The following is a 27,360-nucleotide window of genomic DNA, read 5'->3' as shown; positions in this document are numbered from 1 at the left end:
GTTGAATTTATAAAAGAGGTGATTCATTAACATACTCCCTTAAAGTTTTAGGTAGACAGATATGTGTACTAATACTAACTTAGTACATAACCCTCACTCACAAGCTCAAAATACACACTCACATGTCCAATACGACCTACCAGATTAACACGTGAGTAAAAATTGCCTCACACGAATACAAATGTTAGAAAGTAGTTTTTTTTTTTGCTTACTTTATTATTAGTAACATTATCAAACTAATCTAGTATGGTTTGTGGTCTATAATTTTATTTCAATAAAATTGAAATTTATTTTGTTTATTAAGTCATTTGAGGAAATTGGAACATTATGAAACAAAATTAGTGTGACACTACACTACCACCGTCCACCGGTCTATGACTAAGCAGCCTTCTATTTATGTGATTGGAAGGAAATTATTGGAATTTTGAGGAATTATGAGGACCACCAAAACAAAACACCTATCTCGTACTTTATGTCAAGTACTCCTATGTTTTTTTTGTCAAGTATGTGCTGATGCTGATGTTATATATAGAAATATTGTATAGTGTTCTTTCACCATTTTAAACGTTTATTATATGTGTTGTATTATCTAATAACTATCTTTTGCATATTAAATGGACTCTTAAAAATAATTTTATTCGCAAATAAACATTTTATATTTCGTAAAAAACAAATAAATAAACATCTTATAATATTCTTTCCTTTGCCGTGTTTTGTTTCATTGAATTTTCATGACCAATATTAATAATACACTGCCCAAAAACAATGCTTTTAATTTAACCACAGTTCTAACTATGTACTTTAGCTAATGTTATGTGGTGCACAAAATATATGAGAAGGTAAAGTTGATATTTAGTTTATTTATTGTCATAAACTCATACTAATTAATATATATGATCTGAAAGGTGGCATTATGTGTGTGTATATATATATATATTTTTTTTTTAAGTCAGTAATTAAATATTAAGCTTTTTTATTAGAATTTAAACTTTGATCTTTTTGCACCTTAACTTGTCAACTCAATCACATATTTAAAAATATATTATTAAATTGTTGCATGTTGATATAATAGTATTATTAGGGCTTTAAGTATTGAGCTTTATGTGTTAGTAGTATAGTAGTCAATTAGAAATTATTATAAATTCTATTATAATCCTTATTTTATTAAGCAATGTCATTCTGATATTATTGAAACTCTAGCCGTCATTTTGTGTTTCTTTATTTTAACACAACTAAAATTAGTCAGGTCAGTCGGTTAGTTTCTGAAGATTGTAGTGGTGTTTCTTTCTCCAGATTAATTTACATGTAGATGCTTTTATTTTTTTTGTCTTAAACTCCGTTGAACAGAAACAAACAAAAAATAATAACCAAATACAATATATTCAATAAATATCAAATTATTCAAAATAATAGAACTCACAATAGATAGCATATGCATTCTCAAATTATTGAATAGTACTCTCAATAGAGTATATATAGCTAATATTTATATCAAGAAATACAATAAAATAACTTCATTCAAAAGCAGCAGATGCAGGGGGTGGAGGATCCACAATAAATTTATCAAGAAGTTGATCAATGGATTTGTAGTTATAATCAGGATATAGTTGTGAAGCTTCAAGATCATCTTCCCCTAGCTCAAAGAACATTAGATCTCCTTTAACAAATATGCTATGAACAATGGAAATTGGAATATCTTCTGGAGGGGGTAAAGCTGCATCATATATAAATGAACATATTTTACCATTAAATATTGTTGATTTATCAATCATAAAAATATATATAATAAAAAAAAAGTGATATAATTTTTGACATATAAATATAATTATAAAGTCTTGACCAAAAAAAAAAATATAATTATAAAGTAAAAAAAATATTGAATGAATTGAAGCAAAGTCTTACTTTGTGATAGCTTGATAATATCTTCCTCCGGAACAAAAACTTTGTTAAATTTTTGACCATTTTTGTGCTCCCATAGTGATATCAACTCATTTTGTGTTACGATATTCTTTGAAGGTCGATACACAACAATGCGATTGTGTGCTCTTGGATCATTTGCCACTTTAATAGTATACATAGCAATGTCTTCTTCATAATTTAGTATAGCTATATAGCAAATATAAATTAATATGTTGTGAGATTGCCTATAATATGTATTGCTAACTAATTTAAATGGGTGAATTTTGATGTCGATGAGATGAAAATCATATGTAAATAGAAAATAAAATTACTAATCGTAATTATTTAAATAGGTCAACCTAGTAGGTTTATAAGACTTTTTTTAAGGCCCATAGTCTGACCTTTTTATTTAGATAGACTTCTAAAATTGTTTTGAGATTTTCTTTTGCCGTCCTACCTGTTTCTCGTGCGTCCTACACGTTTTTATTTTTATCCTTTCGCTAAAAATAAATCTGGTAGAGTTGTTTTGGGGTGTATCCGCTACCTAAGTAACGGACCGGGATGCGTAAAAAAAAAGGTAATAGACAGAGGTATTTTAGTAAATTCGTAGGGCGTGTGAGAAAATAGATAGGATGACACAAAAAAATCTCCAATGTTTTAGGTCTAATGTAGGCTAGACTGTAGTTTCATGTCGGTCAGTTTGACCTATTTCCACCCCTATATACAATATATGATCAATTTAAGAGAAAGTGAGATAATGTGTCTTGGTGGATTGGGAGAGCAACACATATGTAGGAGTTGGAGTACCTTTGGTTTCACCATTGCCATAGACTGCAATATCTTTCTTCTTTTCATAAGGACGAAGCAAAAAATTCACAAAGTATGCACCAAAACAATTTGCAGAGACAAATGTATAAGGAATTCCAGAAGTTTCAATTTCTCTTCTAACTTTTATTTTCTTATCAAGAAAAGCTTGAAATGGAGGCAAAGGGTGTACTCTATCTTCTTCTACACCAAAATCTGATGGAAGAAATCTCTACAAGGAAATTAAAAAAAGAGTTACGTATATTTCATGTATAACACAAATAATTATTAAAATGCATCCAAGTTATAAATTACATCCATGCATACCTTGATATTACCAGCAACTTTTATAGCCTCTATAATTTTGAGCTGTTCCAGCACTTGAGGATATGGAAAGGTACATATCACAATGTCTACTTGTTTAATCACTTTCACAATCTGCTCATGCTTAAGTTCTCCCTGCGATTAATTAATGTTAGCAACAAATTAATCAAATAATTTCATTTATACACACTATTAGTATTAAAAAAAAAATTGTCAAGTGGCATAGTGGCTAGAAATTCCACCTTAACTGCACATATAGTGCGATGTTCCTACCAACTGAGTTAAGCTCACAGAGACAGAATGAAGAATTTTTTTATATAGTCGTGAATCATAACCGTCTTATCATTAAAATATTTCACTTTAATTACTTCTAAAGTTACAAATATAATTAATTACCGTAATTTTTTTACACAATTTTTTTTTGCGCTGATAATGTATCAAAATTAAACTAATAAGCAAATGAATTGTTTAATTTCATTACATAAATACTCTCTCCGATACTTTTATAAGATACATTTCATTTTTCTAGATTCATTAAATAATTAATGTATCTAGTGTATTTTATAAAAAGGATAGGAGGGAGCAGAAAAAATTAAGACTTACCTCTACAAGTGTTACTCCCATGGAATTAAATTTCTTGCAAAGTTGTATCTTAGTGGTAGGAGTTTTTGAATTAATAGGGCTAGTATACACAAAAGTTGGATAACCTAAAGAAATGCTTGCCTTCACCATATACTTTCCTATGTAACCAGTTCCACCAAATACAAGAATCTTATTTTTGTTAGCCTCCATTTTTGTGTGTTCTTTTTTGGGTACAAAATGTATGTGTGTGTGTGTGTTCTCTATGATCTTTTGTATATGCATATGGTGTCACATTCAATCAAATATTTATAGTGTCACATTGGCATCTATTATAGATAATTCAACATTAAAAATAGTGTTATGTACTATTTAGTTTATTTGTTTTGTTGGAAATAACAAGATATCTATCGGTACAAAAATGACCAAGTTATTTGTTTTCTTCAAAAATTGTCAAAAGTGTGACATTTAATTTCCTTCAAGCCGCCAGCTTCTATATGAATGAATATTCAGACCACACCAAACTCATATCCTATGCATGTTTCTTGAATTACGATGATTGTTAAAATTGAAAAAAGTTTATTTACCAGAAAGTGCCAAAGGACGAAAATTCCCCCTCATGCATACTCCTCAAAAATTGTAAGTTCATACTCCCACATTTTTTTCAAAAATTAATTCCATACTATACTTTATTTTAGAATATGGAATTCAGCATAACTCATTCTTACAAATTCGTCTTGTAAAATGAGGATTGCATGTCTGATACCATCGCATCTGATGTGGTACTTCTCTTAACACATCCCCTCACGCCCAGTACTATTGGGTTGGGTGCGCGGATATAAATGGTGGATGACCCGATCAAGAAACTTGATAACAGGTGGTCCATCTTAGAATTTAGTTTTGGGTCTAACTCATCCTTATAAATGTATTTATTTTTTCTTTTACAAAACTTTATTTTTTACAAATTAAGGAATACGGGAAAATTCAATCATCTGTAATATACTTTTAAAAATAAATAATTTATTAGACATTTTTTTTGACAAAAAAATATACACTTTTTATTATTTGAGCTTTGATTTATTTTTTTTTTTTGACAAAATTATTTGAGCTTTCTTGAATATTGGAAAATTCAATTATCAGAAATATGTTTTGCAAAAATTTCAAATTATATAAATATGTTTAGGATTTTCCATTCGACGCTTTTTTTAAAGATTTTTTTTAAGAAAATTTAACAATTTTTTTCCAAAACTTTATTCTATAAACTTTATTCTATTTACCTTTTAACCCTTAATTTAATAGTAAGAAATTGCTTTTAATACACCAAAAGTTTATTATCCCGGCCCCACAATGGTGGGGTCAAATGTTGAGTGAGTCACTTAGAATAATAAGTTTAAATAGAGTCTAAAAAATAATAATAAGTTTAAGTTGAATATAAAATGTGAAAAGCAATAATACTACCTAACATGCGACTCAAAAAAGAGGAGTGCTAGCAACACAATCTTTAACAAACACACTCTAATACACTTTTTTCTATTGGTTAAAATTTATATGGATCCACATTTTTTTATGGGAACCATGTGAATTTCAACCAATAAAAGAGAGTGTGTTAAAGTGTGTTTATTAAAGAGTGTGTTGCTAGCATTATTCCTCAAAAAATAATGTCAATGATGTCAGACACATTTATTTCATTTATACAGTGGATGATTATATAGGTATTTATTAGAGCATTCACAATGGAGAACTCTAGTTTTGAGTACTTAATTGAGTCCTACGTGGACACATTATTCATTTATTATTTTTTAACAATAGTACCTAATAGGTACTCAACTCCTCCAACCTAGCACTTCTTAAAAAGTTTTAAATGAGTTTCATCAATAATTTCACATCAATTCAAAAATGTGTGTGGGTCCCATAAAAAGAATATTTTAATATAAAGTAAGGTGGGTCCAAGAGGAGAGAGTTCTTATGTGAGAAGTGGTACCTAATAGGTACTCAAATGTGTTTTGCTCCAATGGTAGTACCTAATAAGTACCATGAGTACCTAATAGGTACTACACCATTGAAGATGGTCTTAGGTATTATAATTGGAGTAAAATTTATTGAGTACCTAATAGGTACTGCTTCTTAAATATGTATCATCTCTTCTCATTATAATATATTTTTGTGAGACCTACTTATAAAGATGTAGTATTATTGATGAGATATAGAGTTATTAGTGAGACCGATTTAGAACTTTTTAAGAGGTGCTGGGTTGGAGGGATTGAGTACTTATTAGGTACTATTATTAAAAAATAATAAATGAGTGATGTGTACACGTATGACTCAGTTAAGTACTCAAATTTGGGGAGCTCTATTGTGGATGCTCTAATTGAAAGTGTTTGGATACCAATAATGTGGTTCACGTGACAAGGGTCTTATTAGTCTTTTTAAGTATGTATTTAGGAGTTCGATTCTTGGTTCATGTGTATGGCGAAATTTTGGTTGAGAAGGAAGAACTCACCTTGTGTTCCCAGATGTTCGCCGACGAAGATTAGTTATCGCTAACAGTGATGGAAACTTCGTACCAATATCATGATAACTCAAATAAAATGAAAAAAGGGTTTGGATAAATAGTTGCTTTGTAGAAATATTTCCAACTTTAAATATACCAAATTTACTTTTAATCCCATAAAATAATTCTTATAATTTTTGCTCTTTTAAAATTTGGTATACTTGGATGTCAACGGGACGAAGATTGGGCGAATGGTATTTTACCAATTTTTGTCATGTCATCTAAAATATTTCTCATCCCCATCCTCATTTTTTATTTTGGGAAGTATTCTTCATACATCCTCAGATATCATGGTTTCCGTGGAGATCCAACAACTTAAAACAAAATATCAAATTAAATATCTATTATTTTTAATCAATTGGCTCACAATTCAAAAAAGGACAAACGCTACCTCTACCTTCTGTATAGTTTTTGACATCCATTTATCCTCATCCTCACAAATTACTATGGTTTTCGTGGAGATCCATCAACATTAAAAAAATATCAAATATCTATTATTTCAGAGATGGTCTCTCCGCTGGAGGGAAGATAAAACCCTGTCCTCATTCTCAAATCTATCTGGAGGATTTTCTTCTCATCCTCATTTCCACGGAGAAAAATTCTCCATCTTCAAATCTTCAAATCTCCAAATGGGACAATCTCCCGAGATTCCCATTTACAGATGAAATTGCCATTTCTAAACATAATTTAAATATAACATAAATGAGTTGTCATTAAGCGCTTTAATTCATTCCTAATTAAATATTTTCTTCAACAAAAATGACATTTACGATTACTCTATGGCATGCCATTGCCATGCCATGGTCTCAATTGGCTCACAATTCAAAAAAGGTAAACGCCACCTCTACCTTCTGTATAGTTTTTGACAACCATACCCTCTAACCATAAGAGCTACAATCATATAAATAACATTTAGACTTGTCGGTAAAGTTACATAAAATAATTTACTACTATAATATATTAAAATCGATTACCACCAAAGTTACTAATTTATCCTTATTACTTTTAACCACATTGCAAGTTTTATATAATTCATTGTAATTTCACTAAAAAAAATATAGAAATAAAACAGATTATAGTTTCGAACAAAATAAAACAATATATACTCATAAAAATAGCAACAAAACATATTAATACGATCATAACATAAGACATGTATTTTTATTTTTTTGACATAAATTTACATAATAGACAAAAACAGGCGCGAAACGCGCTCTGTCTGGCCGCTAGTAGTCAATAATAAAATTAATGAAAAAATAAGATGAATATGCATCAAGTTAGGAATATAGAAATAGAAACATAAACAATATCTTTCATAAAAAAAATAAACAATATACTATTAATTATTAATAATAATACAATAAAGTTAATTACTATCAAATTTACTAAATTATCCTAAATATTTCTAATCAAATTTTTAATTTTTTATTAAAAAATATACACGGGACTATTATTTATGACAGATACATAAAAAATTGGATAATTTATCATTGATAATTATAATCAAATTTATTCATTTAATAAGTTTTACAAAATATAAAACAATAATTTCACTTATATTTTAACGATATTATATAACAAACTTTTAAATATTTTCTATTGTAAATAAATTTTCTACCATAATATAATAACAAACTTAAATACTATCGAATAAAAGTCAATGATTCCTACGAATGCACGAACGTGACTAGTAATAAAGTGTGATCAATATGTTCGAGAACGACATGCGGCTTTTCTTCAAGAAAAATGGCATTTGACCATTAAATGACATTGACGATTATGTCATGCATGAGTTACATTCCAGAAAAGTCTAATGCATATACTACGTAGAACAAATAATATTTTATCAAAAAAAATAGTTCCTGCGATATTCAAAGAATGTTGATATAAATATTTAAGAGAGATATTAACTTAACCAAGGTTCTTATTACCATAGCTAAAACATAAGAGAAGGATTACTGTGCAATAACAATGATATTATTTTAACATAAAAAAAATACTCATACCCTACAATGTTTATATCTCATGATTTGATTGAAGGAAAAAGAAAAAGAAATTAACATCTCATACATACAATACAATGTTGGACTATCTTGTACTAAAAAAAATTATTAAAAAAAAAAAATAGCAGTGTAACTTGTTGCTCGTTTGTCATTAATTCATGTGTAATTATCCTATAACTATTAAATACATTTATAAAAATGTTGGACATCATTTTTGTTTGAGTTTAATTGTTGTGCACTGTCGGTGTAAAAATTCTTTACACATATATCCAATAATGCGTTGCCACATCATTTAATGAATGTGACACATCACGTGTTTTTAAATATCATATATGATGTGACAGTATATTATTGGATGCATTAGTAAAATAACTTTACACTATATAAATTAATTTTTTTTTTTTTGGGTCATAAATGTTGGACATCATTTTTATTTTATTTTTTATATCTACGTAACATTTCTTATGAAACAATTGTGACAAATTATTTCTTTATTTGGCCGTCTGGTTGGTGACCACTACAGTCTACAATTGGACCAAAAATATATTTTAAATTTTTTTTTGACGGAGTATTTTAATTATTTATATGAATGAATTATTCTGTATGAAATCCAACGTATATGTTTTGTAAATAACCTAAAGAAATTACTAACCCGCCTAGCATACGTGTTGTAATGGAAATAAAAGGGTTTGACACTTTTACTCGAATTCATAAATTCTAACTCAATTGATAAATACTAATAATGTTAGGTTAAACGTGTTTACTCGGATTTGAATTTAGAACTTCACAATTGTATAAGTTTCAATAATAGTATTTATCAATTTGTTTTGTAAAATAATAATAATAATAATATTTATCAATTCGTCGACAGAACCATATAAAAAGGTTTGGAACAACTGTAGCATAATAGAAATAGAAGTGCTATTGCATAACTCCAACTACAAACATGTAAACCCTAAAAAAATTGTCTAATGGTAAAATAAAAATACAAGTCTTATTTATTCAAAAATAAAATAAAGGACAAGTCTGAGGTACTATCTCTCACCCTAAATTTTATTCTATTAAAAAAATTCTAGACGTGCAAATTTATTTGAATCGATCAATATTATTGGTGAGATTTACCTTCTTTACTTTTGACAAAATTCGTGAGATTTACTTGAATAATTTGCTTAACATTTACGTAAGTATTAACTTTTATGGTATACACCAAATTACAAAATTATTATTTTAGACAAAAGAAATGATGCCATTCAAAACTTCAAGTTGTCGATTCTCTTATGTGCCCATAAAATGTCTATTCACTAAATAGAACATGACTTTATTCCTATATCAATTTGACAGCATATGGTTAGAAACTTAGAACTATAGAAGCACAGTGCATAAAATGTTTTTTTCTCAAGTTCTAGTGGCATTATTAGGCGTGCAAGTTTGACCTTACTAGGTAGCAAAAAAAAAAAAAAAAAAGAGGCTATGATTCCACTTAGTTACTACGTTAATGCATGTTGTTGTCGTCCACCGTCCGATTTGAAAAATGTTTGAGATTAAAAATGGTTGCGTAAAATTGGTCAAACTTGTACTAGATGGAAGCAATGCAAAAGGATTGAGTTACTGCAGACATTCCTAGTCTATAGCAAGCAGAAAAGAAAATTTTATCGAATCGGCTGAAACAATGGTCTAACCTACGTCAAACTTAAGTTGAATCATTTTATTTTAAAATAGAAAACTCCATTTCTTCAAAAGTTTGTTTATTTAAAAGGATCAAGCCATACTACATGTTACCATCAAAGCTTTTTAAATTTACTGGAACCAACTTACTTAAGTAATTATAATATGTTTTTTTTATTACTATTATCAGATTAAATTTTGAAATTGATGATAAATCATAATTTGCAAACACCTTTGTAATTTAAGTTAAAAGCATATTAGGCTTCAAAACCTTAATAAACTTGAGCCTCACTTATCTCGTTTCGTTTCTTATTTTGGGCCTCTAACATTTCAATATAGGAAAGCTGCTATTTAGCCCCCTCAGTTGCTTCCAGACCCCCAAACTTATAAAAATATCCCTCAAGATATTTTGTAAGGTACGTTCCAAAACCGAACCTTATGGGATCGTATCTTCTGAAACGGTTCAAAGTGAAATTCCTTTTCCTTTTTTCTTTTTTGGATTTTGGAAGATATCTTTCGAAATTAACTACAATTTCAGAATGTCTCTCAGGAAAATGCACCATGGGTTTTTCCATGCCATATAACATTCAACTTAAAGCATTCAACCAAACAACTCTTGTTGTGGAATTTGAACCTTATAACTACCAATTTTCAAAACATACATTATAATTTCACAAATTGAAAATTGGTTGTGAAAAAAAAAAACACTGACTTGTTGTGTTGAAATTGGATTAATGAAGTAGAATAGAGAAAGAATGATTGAAGTTGGAATGAAAATATGGAATGAAAAAAATTGTTTTCCTTTTGATCAAGCCTTTGCAAAATGTAATTGAACTGCGTTTTTTTGTATATAAGGTCATTTCGAATCCTATCTTCCGAAATACTAACAAATTTCGGATTGTACAATCCGAATCAAACTGGATCCAAAATCAAGGGTATTTTCGGGTTTGGGGGCTGGAGCAATGCAGGGGGCCTAAAGAGCAAGTTTTTCAATATATTACCTTCTTTTGAAACCCATTTTAATGTATAGTGCCTAATTAGTTTACTTTATTGTCATGTTGCCTCCAGTTAATGTTTCATTATTAGCATATTTTGGAGTCTCATTTTCTTCAACTACACATAGTTATTCATGATATGGTGAGAATCACATATTTTCGAACTTTTTCTAGTATAAAATATTATTTTCAACGACAACAAAAGTTCGGAAAATATGTTCCGAACATTTTTTCGTATGAGTAAAATTGGAATTTCAGGGGATAAAAGAAACGTGTGGAGGGTGGGGTGGGGGACTTTTTCACATAATACAAAGTAGTGTATGATAGTCAAGAAAGGCTGCACTATATGAGTCTTAGTCTACTACTAGTATAATTGAAGATTTGATTTGGACACACTATAAATCTATATATGCCAATATTTATATGTATTTTCTTATGAAGGAGAAACAAAATTTTAATTTTCATTAGGAACAGCTATGGCAGTGGAGCTCCCAATTGCAAGTAATGGAAAGATGACTTGTATTGTGATTCTATCTTGTATGGTGGCTGCCACTGGAGGCATTATATTTGGTTATGATATAGGAATTTCAGGTGAATTTTACATCATTAAGCTTCATTATCATAGACAAACTTTTATTGTGACTATAAGATCAAATTTTTACCACCAAACTAACATCTTATAAATAAACTCCATAGATTATAAGTTGCTATCTAAAATTGGAAAAGTATAGTATATATTACAAGAGCAATAATATTGTGTTGAATTTTCTTTATTATTATATGCTTTCATGACCACATATACATGTGGATAAGTTTAGTGAAGAGAAAATTTAAATAAAAGAGAGTAGATGGATTAAAATTTGACTTATTTTATTTTTTAAATTTTTATTGCGATGTTTTTGTTATAAATTAAACACTTTAGTTCTCTCGTGTTATACTTCATCCGTTCCAAAATATAAGCAAAAATAAGTCAAAAAAACTTGATGTATTTAGTTAAAGATTTGAACTAAATACATTCACTTTTGTTGATCACCTTTTGCTTATATTTTGGAACAGAGAAAATATTATATAACAAAATTCGTGTTTTTTATTCACGTACTTGTATCTTTTTCTTTTTTTTTTTGACAAATACTTGTATCTTATTTTTTAAAACTTGTCATACTCTCATATTCATACAAGCATGTGTCAGTGTCGTACCGGGTACCATACCCGTACATATCTTATTTTATTTTGTACTATCCGGTAATTGGACACTAATGTACCTGCCTATCTTTTTGGATAAAAAATAATGAAAATGATTAAATTTTATAAGATTGATTAAAAAAAAGTTATTTTATTAGGTAAAAAAATGATAAAATTGTAAATAAAACAGTTAAAATGAATTCTCATTTTTATCTTATTTTGTAGGTGGGGTAACATCTATGGTACCATTTTTGGAGAAATTTTTTCCAGATGTATACACCAAAATGAAACAAGACAACAAAATAAGCAATTACTGCAAGTTTGATAGCCAACTTCTAACAACATTTACTTCATCACTATATATTGCTGGCCTTATAGCATCTTTCTTTGCATCATCAATCACAAGATCCTTTGGTCGAAAACCATCAATTCTTGTAGGTGGTGTTGCATTTCTTGTTGGAGCAGCTCTTGGTGGTGCTGCTCTTAATATATACATGTTAATACTTGGTAGAGTTCTTCTTGGAGTTGGAATTGGCTTTGCTAATCAGGTATAGCCTTTTTTTCAATTGCAATAATGCCCTTGACATTTATTGAATTTAGTTCAGTGATGAAAAAGAGAAATAATGACACTATTTAGGCCAAAGATTTAGAAATTTAGTGATGTAGATATCGCATAGTATGATAACATTATGGCATCGTTTGATATATGTAGCCGGCCATATTTAGTAGGACAAGGTTCGGTTGTTGTTATAAAACATTAATAACCATTTTACAGGCGTTCTAGATGAGATTTGAACTTTGTCCTTGAAGTTACATAGTCAAAACTCTTACCACCGAACTGACATTGTCACCTCATTCACTCATTTATAATTTATTGTGTTCAATTATTGAACAGTAACAACGTCTAACGGAAAATCACAGTATCACATTATACCTACATCAATAATAATGGTTTCCAGTTTCATTGTTTTGTAGTCAGTCCCATTATATCTATCTGAAATGGCACCTGCAAAACACAGAGGAGCAATCAACAATGGTTTCCAGTTTTGTGTTGGAATTGGTGTTCTATCAGCAAATTTAATAAACTTTGGCACAGAAAAAATCAAAGATGGTTGGGGCTGGAGAATATCTCTAGCAATGGCAGCAGTTCCAGCTTCAATTCTCACATTAGGAGCATTTTTTCTCCCAGAAACACCAAACAGCATAATCCAAAATAACAAAGATCATCAAAAAGCTAAGTTAATGTTACAATCCATAAGAGGCACACATGATGTTGAACAAGAATTTGAAGATCTTATTGAAGCAAGTAACATGTCAAATTCTATCAAACATCCATTTAAGAATATCTTGCAAAGAAAATATAGACCTCAACTTGTTATGGCAATAGCTATACCATTTTTCCAACAATTCACTGGAATCAATGTCATTTCATTTTATGCTCCAATCTTGTTTTTAACTATTGGATTAGGTGAAAGTGCTTCTCTTTTGTCTGCAGTTATGATTGGGATTGTAGGTACTACTTCAACATTCATATCAATGCTAATAGTTGATAAACTAGGTAGAAGAGTTTTGTTCATATCAGGTGGAATTCAAATGTTCTTCTCACAAATTCTAATAGGAAGTATAATGGCAGCACAACTTGGTGATCATGGTGAAATAAGCAAGAAATATGTATACTTGATTCTAGTTTTAATATGCATATATGTTGCTGGATTTGCATGGTCATGGGGGCCGTTAGGATGGTTGGTTCCGAGTGAGATTTTTCCATTGGAGATAAGATCAGCAGCACAAAGTATTGCAGTTGCAGTGAATTTTCTGTTTACATTCATTGTTGCTCAAACTTTTCTTAGTATGTTGTGTCATTTCAAGTATGGAACTTTCTTCTTCTTTGGAGGTTGGGTTGTGGTGATGACAGTGTTTGTTTATTTTCTGTTACCAGAAACTAAGAATGTTCCAATTGAGCAAATGGATACTGTTTGGAGAGAACATTTGTTTTGGAAGAGAATTGTTGGAGACAAGAGTCAAGGAAGACAAACAGTGTTGCCTTAACTAATTACTGTAGTTTTTTAGTACCAAAACATGCTGGTTTTTGGAAGAATATTGCAAGAAAAAACAAAGCTATTTTCAGCTCATTACAATGTAAACATATATGTGTGTCTACAAACATATACATGAATTTGACCGATTGATATAATTTTTCTTATAATATTGGTATATGTACAAAGTATTAATTGCTTTTAGCTATGATTAATCTCTATCAGAAATCTGTTGAGCGTAAAGTTGGGTTTTTCACTTGTTTTTCTATATGCAAGAGTCAGAAATCAAACATTTAACCACTTGATTAAGGTGTTTGAGTCCCTTACTACTTGGATCAACAAATGTTGGTAGACCAATTGATATTAAACATGGATACAAGAAAAATTCACACTACAGTGACTATACACAGTAAAAAATGACAATCAGAAATATAGAACCATTAACTACGTTTAGAGCACTAGATTTCTATAGGAAACATACCAAGCTAGAAATAGATTGTCTGCAGTCATCCAATCACATTGTTGAGATCTTGACCGTCTGATCAAGATTGATGGTTCACATCTTGCATTTGTGACTTGTGTTTTGAACTCATTTTACAAATTCAAAGTGCAAGTATTTCAAATGAACTACATGACTGTGGTTATTTCAACTATAGGGAATCAAGGTTATACAAATCTCACATAGTAATTAAAATTTCAGCATGGCAAATCACAGTTCCAACAAACCCAATAGGCAAAATAAAAATCTAGGATAAAGGTTTATACACAAGAACAACAAAGAAATGTGGTATATTTTTACTAGGTAAGATAAGTCATTAGGCGTCAATGAGATAATAATATCTAATCATAAATCATGTCTAACTGATAGACTATTTATATTTTATATATAAATCTTCTTTGACAAGTAGTTTTCCTTCATCTCTTTGTAATTCTAAGTTATAACCATTAAACTAATATCAGATTCAATCTCATAGTTCAAAGGATGAAAAGGGCATACAAATAGAGGCTTTGGTCCAGCACATCATATGACAAGATTAACTAATATATTAATTAATAAATAAATACGGATTACCAATTATATTCATATCATATATTAGGAGTCACAGGCAAATTTATTTGAATAGATATTATTAGTGAGATTTGCAGTTGAAGATTCAACCCTTCATTTCTACTACTCTTATCTTATTCATAGAATTTTCAACTAAATGTGTGATGTTCCTTGTAAAACTAGGATATAATATTCCAAAATCCATAAATCATTGATAAAATTGGTCCCAAGTCCTAACGAGCCAACCATGTCCTTGCCAAAGAAATCACCATTCAAATTGTTGATTTTGTTTCTAAGCACATGGTTAGAAGCAAGTCCCTGTCACACTTGGCACACATAAAATGATTTTTCTCCAATTATAGAGGCATTGCTAGTGTGCAACTTTGACACTTACAAAGTAGCAAATACGAACCACACTCTTTTGAAAGAGACATGCCATATGCAAGGAAGCTCTTTTAGGCCTTGAGAACAAAGGCATCATATTTCAGTTGAGTATGGTAATAGCACAAAACATCAAAAAAATTCAAATATATATTTGAAATAATAATAAGCTATTGTATTTGTAGGAAGTGTAGTTAAGTATTTAGGGTCTGGTTGGATTGGTTTACGTAAATATATCTACCGAAATAAGTACTTGTGAGATGAGAGTTTATGAAAACATATGACTGTACATAAGTTGTTTTCAGCCTGTTTTCATAAGCTCTCCATTATAGCTTATGAAAACAGCTCATAACATAGCACTTATATGATAAGCATCATTAAATTTTTTACCCAAACAAGACCTTATTTAAAAACTAATCTAAAAAACTTACATCAAAATAAGCTGAAAGCAACTTAAGGGTACAAAGTCAAGCTCCAACCACGGAACTGACACGTGTTGTTTATATATTAATCTGAAAACTTACATTGAAATAAGCTTGAAAGCAACTTAAGAGTATATATCTCGTTAGTTGTTCTGTCAAGTGTATTTATGTTATGAAATAAGCATAGATAAACTCTTATGCTAAACATGCAGACCAATAAACTGTTCTGAAGTTTAACATACCCCACCTGAACTTCATGTTTAGTGCTGCCTATTGACCGTGCAAGTCAAGAGACATCGCTTCCTTATTTAGCTCTGCATATGCAAACCTCAAACTCTGTCTTCTAAGCTTCTATCTGTGTAATCTTAAAGAAGAAAAAAAATAATGGCAGGTGCATTGGCTATAACAAGTCAAAGTGAACAAAAGAACAATGGCAGGGTAACCCTCTACGTTGTTCTCTCTTGTATGATGGCTGGTATGGGAGGTGTAATATTTGGCTATGACATTGGTATAACAGGTGGAGTGACATCAATGGAACCATTTCTGAATAAATTCTTCCACAACATATACCTTAAGATGAAATCAGATGATAAAGTTAGCAACTATTGCATGTTTGATAGTCAATTATTGACATCTTTTACATCCTCTCTTTATGTTGCTGGTTTTGTTACTTCCTTCTTTGCTTCTTATGTCACCAGAGTCTTTGGACGCAAGCCTTCCATCGTTGCAGGTGGAGCTGCATTCCTTGCCGGTACAACTCTTGGTGCTGCTGCTTTTAACGTGTACATGCTCATAGTCGGTCGACTTTTGCTTGGAGTTGGGGTTGGTTTTGCAAACCAGGTAGTCAATCTAATCTCTCTTTGCTTTCACCCTTTTCTTCTCAAGCACTTATAGAAAAAGAAATATCAAAACAATAAGAGTTCCTAAAACATTAGTGTTCCGTATAAGTTAAAATTAACTTCTTCGACATCTCAGTTTTTCAGTAACTCTCATTGTCCATGAGGTATTATTTCGGTGTTAAGAGTTTGACCTTATAATCTCAAGATAAGGAGTTCAAATTCCATCAAAGACAATTGTAAAATAATTATTAGTACTAATTTAATTAATGATAACATTCATTCCTGAAACATCTATAAGCTTATAGGGACTCTTTGGACGTAAATAAGCATAAACTTATTTTAGTTGAAATTTGAAAAACTCCAATAAACTAGAAGTTAATCCAGACATAACCCAACCAATATCTGAGAAGTTTATCTAAAGCTCTAAAATAGACTTGTCTAATATCTATTATCATTATCTAAATAACAGTTATATTACAATTTCATTCAATTCCTGTGCTGGTTTTCCAGGCGGTTCCTCTATATCTCTCTGAAATGGCACTGCCTAGATTTAGAGGGGCAATAAACAATGGCTTCCAATTAAGCATCGGTATTGGTTCTTTGTCTGCTAACCTAATCAACTATGGAACAGAGAAGATTAAAGGCAGTTATGGTTGGCGCATATCCTTAGCCATGGCAGCAGTTCCAGCCTCTTTCTTAACACTAGGTGCACTTTTCCTTCCAGAAACTCCCAATAGCCTAATCCAAACCAGCCAAGATCATCAAAAGGCAAAATTAATACTTCAACGAATTCGAGGCATAGAAGATGTGCAAGAAGAACTTGACGACCTCACTAAAGCAAGTTCTTCTACTTCAAAAACCAGTTCACAAAAATCATTTAAGATTATATTGAAAAGAAGATATAGACCTCAACTTGTAATGGCAATAGCAATACCATTTTTCCAACAAGTGACAGGGATCAATGTCATTGCTTTCTATGCTCCTATACTTTTTAGAACACTTGGGTTAGGAGAAAGCGCATCGCTGTTATCATCTGTCATGACAGGCATAGTAGGTACCGGTTCAACCTTCATATCAATGCTCATAGTAGATAAACTTGGAAGGAGAACCTTGTTTATAGTCGGAGGCATTCAAATGTTGGCATCACAGTGTATAGTTGGAGGCATAATGGCAGTTCATCTGAAAGATCATGGTGGATTAAGCAAAGGGTATGCTTATATAGTTTTGGTAATGATATGTATCTATGTTGCTGGATTTGGATGGTCGTGGGGTCCACTAGGTTGGTTAGTACCAAGTGAGATTTTTCCATTGGAGATTAGATCAGCTGGACAAAGCATCACAGTAGCAGTGAGTTTTCTCTTTACATTTGCTGTTGCTCAGACTTTTCTATCCATGCTTTGCCACTTCAAGTCAGGGATTTTCTTCTTCTTTGGTGGTTGGGTGGTGGTTATGACTGTGTTTGTGTACTATTTCTTGCCGGAGACAAAAAATGTGCCACTTGAACAGATGGAGAAAGTGTGGCAGGAACATTGGTTTTGGAAGAGAATAGTCGGAGAAATGAGTGATGACAACAGAGGTAAAGGGGAAGTATGATGTTTTATGGAAGATCCAATTCTAATGATGATAGAAGAAAATATCTTGATATTTTATGCACATGCACATATTAATCTTGCTTTAAAACTTAGTAGCTATCAAGGAAGAAGAACCAAATCATTTAAATACTCCACTGAACATCTCATACTATTCGAGCACCCCATAATACCCAAATCCCTATTATATCAAGAGTTTTTCTTCTACCCTTTTCAATTTTGTCCTTCCTTTTCTCACTTCTACAACCATATCAAGCAAGAGAGATGTTATTGAAAGTATTCATACAGGTGAGTTTGATTATTTGTACTTCTTACGCAGGCAATAATGAAATCCTGTGGTCTAAATATTCATGCAAGTATTGATGTTGATATAAAATGAGAATAGGTGAATCTTGCACAACCATTGTTAAATGCTTAGTTAATATCAGAAATGAAGTTGTTACATTTTAATCAGATTTATATACCATTAAATTTCCTCAATCAACAAAAATAGCATAATGACTTAAAATTTAAATGCTGAAGGGTACCAATTTCTTGAACATGTCTTTCAGGGTAGCACAGTAAAGACTTCTACATCTTTCATTGCAGGGCTTCTTACTGAATATTTAAATGTCCAACCATGGCAGGCACCAGCATGTTCCCCCGTTTTATTAAGGGCAACAACAGCTCCAACAAAGTCTGGAAATTTTTTTGTTATTCGCGCTATTGCATCCTTAGCAGCAAGTTTGGGTTCCATCCCCAACCTCATACTTTCCACAACTTGATAGCTGAAATTGAAAAGAAGTGTTAATCTTGATAGTTCATAAGAGAAAACACATAAAATGATTAATTAAAGCTATAACAAACTAACTATACAAGAATAAGGGTACTTGAAGTTGAAAGCTGAAACCACAAACCAATGTTTTAAAAACCAAACCGGTCAATTCAACTAGTTGAACCAGGAACCAGCTGGTTCGTCGGTCACATTGATCCCAATTGCATCGTAGTTTGTTTTAGGTTGAACAGCGATTGATTCAACTAGTCTTATTTTTTGCATTCTTTACTTTTTTATTTACTTATTTGTCATCCGACGCAACCGTGATTAAACCAATTGAACCATAAAACCAATTGAACCATAACCAGAATTCTCTCAAGTTCAATCTCCAATCCAATTTTTAAAACATTGCAACCAACAGGGTAAAGAATTTGTCTTCCTGAATTAATGCTACCAGGAAAGGAAAAAAGTCCCCAGATATCACGCTTACACATAAAAGGATTACCATTTAGCTATTGACAAAAGTAAACATTACATGAGGGGTCAGGTATGTTCACCCCCAAACATAAGTTGTCCCTTGAAATTAACGAGCTTTAGTAAGAAGCATAAGATATGCACATATTGGATCCTTTACAATAGTTGGTGTATACACTTTTGTTAGGAAAAATATCACTATACATCTTCAATATTGAGAAGTCAAAACATTCAAACTTAAAGCAGCTCAGAATCTAAACTAGATGAGCTATGGAATTTCTGTAATACCAAGGAAGGAAGCGCATCATGACGTCGCCATCCCCAGTTGCACAACATGCGCCAACTTCATCAACAGCATATGCTGAGGATCCAGCTATGGGACCATCACCTACCCTGAAATCAAGAAAAATTTCAAAACAAAACTTAATTATAAGAAACATTTTGGTCATTCAAGAAATGAAGAAAGAGATCTTCCAACTTCAAATATTGACACCCACAAGGTTACCTTCCAGGAACCTTGAATGTTGCCCCATTAGTTGATGTGCCAACAGCAATACGTCCTGTCTAAACCAAATAAAGAAGTATCATTTGCAACGACAATATATAATGTGTACAAATCAATTTTTATGTTGTTATAAAAATCTTACCCTGTCGATAACAGCCATTGATATGGTATCATGGCTGTGAAGACCAACTTGAGGTAATCTTGATATTTTATTTTGATACGTATCGGGGCATGTTTCATCAGAAAGGTCCAGATAGTTATTTGGACGATAAGGACCGCAATTGTTTTCAGGTAATACGTTTTTCCTGAAATTCGGTTGGCAGCTACTATTTTTCCATTTGGTCCATTTCTCTATAGATTCCGATGAACTCAGGTTTGTAGGTCCTGGAAGACCCATTGAAATTGCGAATTCTGATGCTTTCTCTCCTACAAGCAAAGTGTGTTCAGTGTGTTGCATTACTAGCCTGGCAGCCTTGATTCCATCCTTTACGTATCTCATGGCAGCAACAGCTCCTACTTCCATAGTCACCTATATATTTCCTTAGCCGAAGATGGGACAAAAAATCATGCATTTCACAATAGAACAATGCAAGAGATAAACAATTAACAGCTACAGACATGGTAATTGATAGTTACCCCATCCATGACCAAAGCATCCATTGTAGTTTCTCCATTCTCATCTGGACTCCCACCCGGACCAACTGTTTAGAATAGGATAATCAGAATGCATGGCCTAAGTGTACTTAATCTCAAGAGGACCAATCTTAATCTGTCCCTGACCATTCTTATAACGGAAAAATAAAGAGAAATTGTCACAACTCTCTTCTTCCTATTAAGCCTAATTATCAATATCAATCTTCCAAGTAGGTTATTTTCAAAAGGTATGCAAATTGGTGACACTTGAATAACGATTTTGTTGACCTACAAAGAATATAAAAAGTGCCTGTAATAACAAGCATTTCACAGTATATGATTAAGGCATTTTGAGAAGCTTACTGATATAGGTTGAAAACAGCTTAGGGAAATGTCACTTTCCATAAACTGTTTTCGCTTCAACAGTCTCACAAGTGTTTATATTTGTGGATAAGCTTAAATAAGTCAATCTAAACATACCCTAATCAGTTATGCTAAAAGTCCCCTAATCAGTTATGCTCAATCCTTTTTTGACAATGACTTACACTATCGATACAATTATTAACTATGAAGTGCGGGCACTACTCAGATTAGACGTGTCCTGGTGTCGAAAACGCGTTGGTGCACCGACACACGTGGTTACATTGAATTGTCATTTTCTCAAATTATTATCAATGTCGACGGTGCTTGTGTCGTGTCCGGTGTCTGTGTTTTCATAAGTTTATATTTGTGGATAAACTTCAAATGAAAAGTCCAAATTATCTTCCAAAGCTTAAAGTTCCTCACCTGTTCCATCACACCTCAGTTCCTCACAAGTGGAGCAACCTTCAACAACTGAATCAACAGCAGAAGAGCCACCATCGACAGCTCTCCATGCAGCTCTAACAGCTTCAATAAACGGCCACGTACTCACCACCAATGGGTATTGCTTCAATTCCACATTTTTATGCCCCATCACCTTATTATCATAACACATGCAAAATAAAACCCAAAAATTGAAACTTTTCAAAATAAAAAAGGAAAACACCAAATACCCAATTGAGGCTTTGTTCTAAAGTTGCTGAATTTGAGTTTTGGAAAATTCAAAATGATTTTTTTTTCTTTTTCCAAACTGTGAATTTGTGAGTAGAAAAAGCGAAAAGGGAAATGGAAAGTGATTGAGAGTGAGAAAAGAGAATGGTTGGGGTGTACTGTACCAGAGAGAGTAAAGGAAGGAACAATATGAGGCCGTTGAAGAGCTTTGAAGCCATTGGAGAGAGAGGTTTTTTTACCACTCTTGTTGTTGTAAGCTGTTGATTTGAGAGAGAAGAGAATATCCGAATCGAACTTGAATCGACAGTTCAAATGATTGAAGTGTGAACTAACACCATGTAACTGGATAGATCCTCTCCATGGTTTCGTATTAATTGAGTCAGATCAGATGAACCGTAAGTCCATAACAATAGTATTCTTGTTTTTAGTTGATTATTATTAGGAAAATGCTAACTAGTGTCCCGAGGCACTAGTTAAGGATATTAATTATAGTAAAATTACATTAAAATTTGTGTAATTAATATTTGTAAAGTATAAAAAGTGTGATTTCCAATGCAAAAATTGTTTTTTTTTGTATCCTTAACTAGTGTCCGGGGGCACTAGTTAGCATGCCCCTTATTATTATTATTGTATTAATTTGAGAGTTTAGTCCTTGCAATTGCAGGTAAGAATATCAATTTATACTTATTTAGTACATTGGCTTTGAGTCAAGTCTATCGTGTGGTGCACAAGTGAGATAAGTTTTTTTATCATGTACAAGTTTATTTTATCATTGGGTTAAATGAAATGTAACGTGACATTTATTCAATTGTGAAACTTATCGATCAAATCGTAAAAATAAGTTTGTGCATGATGAAAGATTTTATCACTTGTCCAAATTAGACAAATTCTGTGTTTGGTACCAAAGATCAAAATAGAAAGGACTAATTGTGTTAATTTATTACATGAGAGACCGACTAAGATGACTATGCTAGAGATTGACCACGACAGGCATCGATAGGGTTCTACACAGACGAGAGGGGGTGACTTAAATGAGTAGTAGGATCATTCACAACCACGATCCTCCCAATAATTATCCAGTGCCCGATCAACTTAAAGAAAGCTCCAATGATAACAAAAATTCCATACGAAATGAGTCAAGTGTCTATCTTTCACTGCTCACCTAATCATTGTCAATCATGGAAACCATACACCCAAAGTACTTGCTTATCCTTTACAATTAAGGCAACCACTAACCTTTGATGGCGACGGTGGCCTAGACTTGAGTGCATGGACAACAACAACATCAACTGATATCAAACTCGCTTTGTTCGACCATGAAATATATATGTGATAAAAGATAGAGAAGCTTGTTTTTCTATTACTATCAAACTTGTTTCATTCAGCCATGAAATATACTTCATTTTAAAGATCATTTCAGTAAGTCCTTAGCTTATCTAAAAAAAAGGTAGTAGAAAAACCGTCAAATTTTGTATAGTTCATTTCTTTTCATAGGAGCAATGCTATATAGAACAACACCTTTGCCTGCGAATTTTGACAAACATGTGTGTACTGTACCCCCTTTCACGAGTGTGGATTTAATGTCCATTCACGGGAGGTAAGTTTGCTAAAACTGGATTCATCGAATTTTGTTTTATTATTTGTCGTAACATCAATTTGACAAAGGAATGAAAAAGTAGCATCTACATTATGGTAAACTACTGTCATACAACAACTTGATTTTAAAGTAAAATATTCAAACACAAATAAATTTACTCGCCCCAAACACATTCGTATGCGGTAACACTCTAGCTGAAACCACACAAGAAAGCATTCAATTTCATTGTTCACCTTGTAAAATTTGTTGTTATTCCTACAATTATCAAGAATTAAGATCCAAATCCATTTCTAACTATTATTTTCGAAAACAATATGAAGCCATGCTCGCTCACATTAGATAGGATCTACAAAGTAAGAAAGAAAAAACGTCTGTCCAACAAAGGAGAGCCTCAAGACAATGATCAAATCCAAGCATGCGATGGCCCCATATCATTGAGTCCTGCAATGAAGAAGGGATTCTATTAGGGGGTTTAGCCATTGTTAAAAAAAATTGGTTCAAGATGCTGAACATTAGAAGACCTTAACAGGCTATAACATATAGCATCATGATGATGTGGATGTACATTAAAATCTAGAAAGATAGTAAGTGTAGGACCGGTCTAAAAAGGTACTCCCTCCGGACACAAATATAAGAAAAAATAACCGTTTAGGCGGTGTTTAAAAAATTTAGTTAAGTGTAGTTAATTTTCTTGATTTAATGCAAACCGAGTTAAGTTTATTATATTACCCTTTGAAAAGTGATTTATGCCTTGGAAATCACATAAACTTTTGAAAAGTGAAATGATTAAATAAGGTTATATTAGGAATAGTACTATTAATTAGTTTAAAAGTAGTTGACTTTTGCTTATATTTGTATCAAAAATTTGAAGTGTTTTTTTTCTTATATTTGTGTCCGGAGGGAGTAAAAGATAAAGAGCAATAAGTTACTGTGGAAATGGCAAACACAAGAATGTTTATCTCTTAACATACACATGATACAACCAAAACATTTAATATAGTTGAATCTATAGATTTCATAGGCTACATCATAAGTTTTTATTAAAAATAAATATTCCTTAACTCCACATGAAAGCTACTAAATAAAACTTTCAAAGATACTGTCAATTGGAAAAGTAAAATTAGATATACGCTTGGGCTCAAACGTGTGCAGGTAAATAGGTGGAGGAGTGTATGCAACAATGTGTATGGACAATTTAGCTGTCATAACTAAGTTAAAGAATTTGTTCAAACTATGACACGTTACACATGTCAATCTGGTTAGTCCTTTATATGGACAACTAAGCTAGACATTATTAGTAATTTAAATCCAACAAAGGAAATACTTACGATGCACATGGTAGTGCAACAGTTGGATAAATTCCCCTCTATCACCAGGTACCTACCCAACATCCAACAATCTATCCCATTGAACACATGAAAAACAGGTAAGTAAAATTCCTGGTATTAAATGGTGTTAGGATTGCTAAAAGGTGTCACAAAAATGTTATAACACCTCAAACTAATTACCTACCCAAGGCATCAGACTTAATTTACTCAGTTATGCAGTCCTGGCCATTGGGACAGAAGAGAAATGAAAATTAGTTACGGTTTAATCAGGGCAGTTGGTTAATTATCAAGAGGGGATTGATTAGACAAACAAATAAGGGATGTAAGGTTGGGGAGGGGGTTACTCTGTAAGTTTTTATAGTTGTGTGAAAGGAGAAATTCTTTGTGAAGTGGAAACCTTTAGGGTCTGTCTGGGAGGGGTAATCTGGAAGACCTCTCAGCACTTCTACACAAAAGGTTTCCTTACATCTTAACCATGCAAGATGAATGCTCTTTGTCATCCTATTTCAACACACTAAAATTCATACAAACTGATGCAACTCTCAATGCAAGAAATAAAATTGAAACAGGTAAGACATACAACAAATATTCAAAATCTAATTCAACCAAATTAAATCAAAGCCACAAAAATGCAAGAACCAAAATAAGACAATTACCCTCATCAACGTGAAGCATTAAGAGCCATGAGCAGGTTCTGTCCACCAGGAAGGTAAGAGACATTAGGAGACTTGGCCAAAGTAGACGCCACTTCCCTGGAAGCCTCGATCCTCCTAAGCTCAATCAACCCATTACCAGCAATAGCAGTAGCTTCAGAAATCAGCTTGGCAGCTTCACTTTCTCCCTCAGCACGGATAATTGCAGCGCGACGTTCCTGTTCAGCCTTCATCACAACAAATTTAGATCTCTCTGCCTCTTGTTGTGCAACCTGCTTCTGCTCAACAGCCCTGGTATTGGATCATACACAGAATCAGTACACAAACTCCACTTCATGAATGTCTTTAATTATCATCAACATCAGTGTCTAAGTGTCGGTGTTGGTGATTCTTAATTCATAGCATATACTAATGAATTAACAAAAAATTAAAAGAAAAACAAAAATATACCTAGAGAATTCAGCACCATAAGACAAATGAGTAATAGCAACATCATCAAGAAGAATATTAAAATCCTTAGCTCTTCTAACAAGACTATCTCTAACAAGAGCAGAAACCTGAGGCCTATCAGTAAGAAGCTGATCAGCATTAAACTGAGCAACAACAGCTTTCAAAACTTCATTACCAATACTCGGAAGAACTTTCTCATCATATTCAAGACCAAGATTCTGAACAATAGTAGGTAACCGTTCCGTATCAGGACGAGAAAGAACACGAAGAGTAAGATTCACCATCTGAAGATCTTTTGTACCAGAGATCGATGAGAATGTATGAGGACGAGTTCGAATATCGAAGATGTAAGGCTTTTGAACCCATGGGATTAGGAAATGAGTTCCTTCACCTATTGGTTGTTCCAGAATACCGCGGAATCGATCGAAGAGAACGGCGCGTTGGCCACCGTCGACTGTGTAGATAGATGAATTCACGGCGGTTGCGGCGACGCCGAGACCGAAAGCGGCACGTGCTACGTTGGTTAGGATGGTTACTGCTGCTTGATTGCTACCCATTTTGTTTGGATTGAAAAGAGAAACAGAGAAAGGGTTTTAGGGTTCAAAGGAAATGGAAGAAGTGATGACAAGGGTTTTGGTTTTCTAGTTTTTTTTTTTTTCCCAGTGAATTTTATTTTATTTTTATTTAATTAATTAAACTCTTGCTTGGGGAAGGGTGTATTATTATTATTATTTTATTTATTTATTTTAGTGATTTTTTTATGTCATTATTTATTTTAGAGTTATTGGTGTATTATTTATTAGAGTTTAATTGTTTTCACTAAATGCGAATTCAAGCAAATCAGTCTGTGTCTATTATACAAATTTATGTAAAAAAAATATTTTATTTTATGGTGAGTTTGTTAATAAAAAGATTTTACCGCTAAAAAAAAAACAGACATACTTTTATGTTATGATGAGTTTGTCAATATAATATTTTTGTTGTTAAACTTCTGTCGATTGCTCTCCTTTATAAACTCTTATAATAAAGCTTTTTTTTTTCTTATTTTAACTCTGACTCTCAAGGAAGGGGACTCGATAATCTAAAGTTTAGCTGCGAGGTGTGTCCATAAATTGTTCTCACCAAAAATTGAATTCCGATTCTCCGAACAATTCATCATAAAGTAACTCATTAACCACAAATTAATACATAGAGAAAATATTATCGCAAAGAAAGAATAATAACCAACAAGGCTTAATCAGTAAAATGGTTCATTAAATATATTTTTGGTTTTACATTGGTCCCTTAAAGAAAAAAAAAGTTTGAATAGGTCCCTTAAAAACATCTTTATTAATCAGTTTGGTCTCTAACAGATATGTCTTTAAGACCTATTCAGACTTTTTTTCTTTAAGACAATTTTTTTTTAAAAGACCAATCTAAAATAAAGAAATGTATTTAAAGGACGATTTTACTATGACTATGTATTTCCAAAGAAACATTTTGGTTAAAATTTGTATTTGTTTAATTTCCTTTAATTTTTTTTTTTTTTTTTTTGTTTTACAGTGAGCTGAGAATCAAACCCACAACCTATTGCATACTACCCAAACCCTTCACCACTAGACCAAACCTAATGGTTTA

General features: G+C 31.9%; 5 protein-coding genes across 6 annotated transcripts; 2 read left to right on the top strand and 3 right to left on the bottom strand.

Moving 5' to 3' along the window:
- Window positions 1-1,380: 1,380 nt before the first annotated feature.
- On the bottom strand, window positions 1,381-3,872 carry LOC123916881 (eugenol synthase 1-like). The gene is made up of 5 exons (XM_045968458.1): window positions 3,631-3,872; window positions 3,031-3,162; window positions 2,707-2,935; window positions 1,903-2,106; window positions 1,381-1,714 (listed from the first exon to the last, which is right to left on the bottom strand). The coding sequence occupies exons 1-5, from the start codon at window positions 3,817-3,819 to the stop codon at window positions 1,515-1,517; spliced, it is 954 nt and encodes a 317-aa protein (XP_045824414.1). The 5' UTR covers window positions 3,820-3,872; the 3' UTR covers window positions 1,381-1,514.
- A 7,294-nt stretch (window positions 3,873-11,166) lies between these two features.
- LOC123914349 (hexose carrier protein HEX6-like) lies at window positions 11,167-14,120 on the top strand. The gene is made up of 3 exons (XM_045965469.1): window positions 11,167-11,411; window positions 12,228-12,550; window positions 12,978-14,120. The coding sequence occupies exons 1-3, from the start codon at window positions 11,297-11,299 to the stop codon at window positions 14,049-14,051; spliced, it is 1,512 nt and encodes a 503-aa protein (XP_045821425.1). The 5' UTR covers window positions 11,167-11,296; the 3' UTR covers window positions 14,052-14,120.
- A 1,491-nt stretch (window positions 14,121-15,611) lies between these two features.
- Window positions 15,612-19,205, top strand: LOC123914346 (hexose carrier protein HEX6-like). Its single transcript, XM_045965466.1, has 2 exons — window positions 15,612-16,729; window positions 17,239-19,205. Exons 1-2 carry the CDS (start codon window positions 16,274-16,276, stop codon window positions 18,319-18,321), a joined length of 1,539 nt encoding a protein of 512 aa, XP_045821422.1. The 5' UTR covers window positions 15,612-16,273; the 3' UTR covers window positions 18,322-19,205.
- Window positions 18,700-22,112, bottom strand: LOC123914347 (probable isoaspartyl peptidase/L-asparaginase 3). Of its 2 annotated transcripts, XM_045965467.1 has the most exons (7): window positions 21,880-22,112; window positions 21,470-21,641; window positions 20,687-20,751; window positions 20,193-20,579; window positions 20,051-20,109; window positions 19,834-19,938; window positions 18,700-19,084 (listed from the first exon to the last, which is right to left on the bottom strand). In XM_045965467.1, exons 1-7 carry the CDS (start codon window positions 21,931-21,933, stop codon window positions 18,865-18,867), a joined length of 1,062 nt encoding a protein of 353 aa, XP_045821423.1. In that variant the 5' UTR covers window positions 21,934-22,112; the 3' UTR covers window positions 18,700-18,864. The 2 variants fall into 2 exon arrangements, with proteins under 2 accessions (XP_045821423.1, XP_045821424.1); XM_045965468.1 differs by lacking the exon at window positions 21,880-22,112 and having other exon boundaries at window positions 20,193-20,590; window positions 21,470-21,545.
- Window positions 22,113-23,383: 1,271 nt separating this feature from the next.
- LOC123917908 (prohibitin-3, mitochondrial-like) lies at window positions 23,384-26,401 on the bottom strand. Its single transcript, XM_045969828.1, has 3 exons — window positions 25,744-26,401; window positions 25,297-25,584; window positions 23,384-23,753 (listed from the first exon to the last, which is right to left on the bottom strand). Exons 1-2 carry the CDS (start codon window positions 26,298-26,300, stop codon window positions 25,302-25,304), a joined length of 840 nt encoding a protein of 279 aa, XP_045825784.1. The 5' UTR covers window positions 26,301-26,401; the 3' UTR covers window positions 23,384-23,753; window positions 25,297-25,301.
- Window positions 26,402-27,360: the final 959 nt, after the last annotated feature.

The sequence above is a fragment of the Trifolium pratense genome, linkage group LG3 (assembly GCF_020283565.1).
Source record: "Trifolium pratense cultivar HEN17-A07 linkage group LG3, ARS_RC_1.1, whole genome shotgun sequence".
NCBI lineage: Eukaryota > Viridiplantae > Streptophyta > Magnoliopsida > Fabales > Fabaceae > Trifolium > Trifolium pratense.
The sequence above is the reverse complement of the archived record's forward strand: the minus strand, read 5'-3'. Positions and strand labels throughout refer to the sequence as shown.

Excerpts from the sequence above, each read along its gene's own strand:
- LOC123916881 (XM_045968458.1), bottom strand. The coding sequence starts at position 3,819 with ATGGAGGCTAACAAAAATAAGATTCTTGTATTTGGTGGAACTGGTTAC. Across the intron at positions 2,107-2,706 it reads TGGCAATGGTGAAACCAAAG|CTATACTAAATTATGAAGAA; the intron begins GTACTCCAACTC and ends TTTGCTATATAG. Across the intron at positions 1,715-1,902 it reads TATTATCAAGCTATCACAAA|CTTTACCCCCTCCAGAAGAT; the intron begins GTAAGACTTTGC and ends TATATGATGCAG.
- LOC123914349 (XM_045965469.1), top strand. The coding sequence starts at position 11,297 with ATGGCAGTGGAGCTCCCAATTGCAAGTAATGGAAAGATGACTTGTATT. Across the intron at positions 11,412-12,227 it reads TTATGATATAGGAATTTCAG|GTGGGGTAACATCTATGGTA; the intron begins GTGAATTTTACA and ends CTTATTTTGTAG. Across the intron at positions 12,551-12,977 it reads GAATTGGCTTTGCTAATCAG|TCAGTCCCATTATATCTATC; the intron begins GTATAGCCTTTT and ends ATTGTTTTGTAG.
- LOC123914346 (XM_045965466.1), top strand. The coding sequence starts at position 16,274 with ATGGCAGGTGCATTGGCTATAACAAGTCAAAGTGAACAAAAGAACAAT. Across the intron at positions 16,730-17,238 it reads GGGTTGGTTTTGCAAACCAG|GCGGTTCCTCTATATCTCTC; the intron begins GTAGTCAATCTA and ends CTGGTTTTCCAG.
- LOC123914347 (XM_045965467.1), bottom strand. The coding sequence starts at position 21,933 with ATGGCTTCAAAGCTCTTCAACGGCCTCATATTGTTCCTTCCTTTACTC. Across the intron at positions 21,642-21,879 it reads TCCTTCCTTTACTCTCTCTG|GTGATGGGGCATAAAAATGT; the intron begins GTACAGTACACC and ends TATGATAATAAG. Across the intron at positions 19,085-19,833 it reads ATGATGCGCTTCCTTCCTTG|CTATCAAGTTGTGGAAAGTA; the intron begins GTATTACAGAAA and ends TTTCAATTTCAG.
- LOC123917908 (XM_045969828.1), bottom strand. The coding sequence starts at position 26,300 with ATGGGTAGCAATCAAGCAGCAGTAACCATCCTAACCAACGTAGCACGT. Across the intron at positions 25,585-25,743 it reads TATGGTGCTGAATTCTCTAG|GGCTGTTGAGCAGAAGCAGG; the intron begins GTATATTTTTGT and ends ATCCAATACCAG.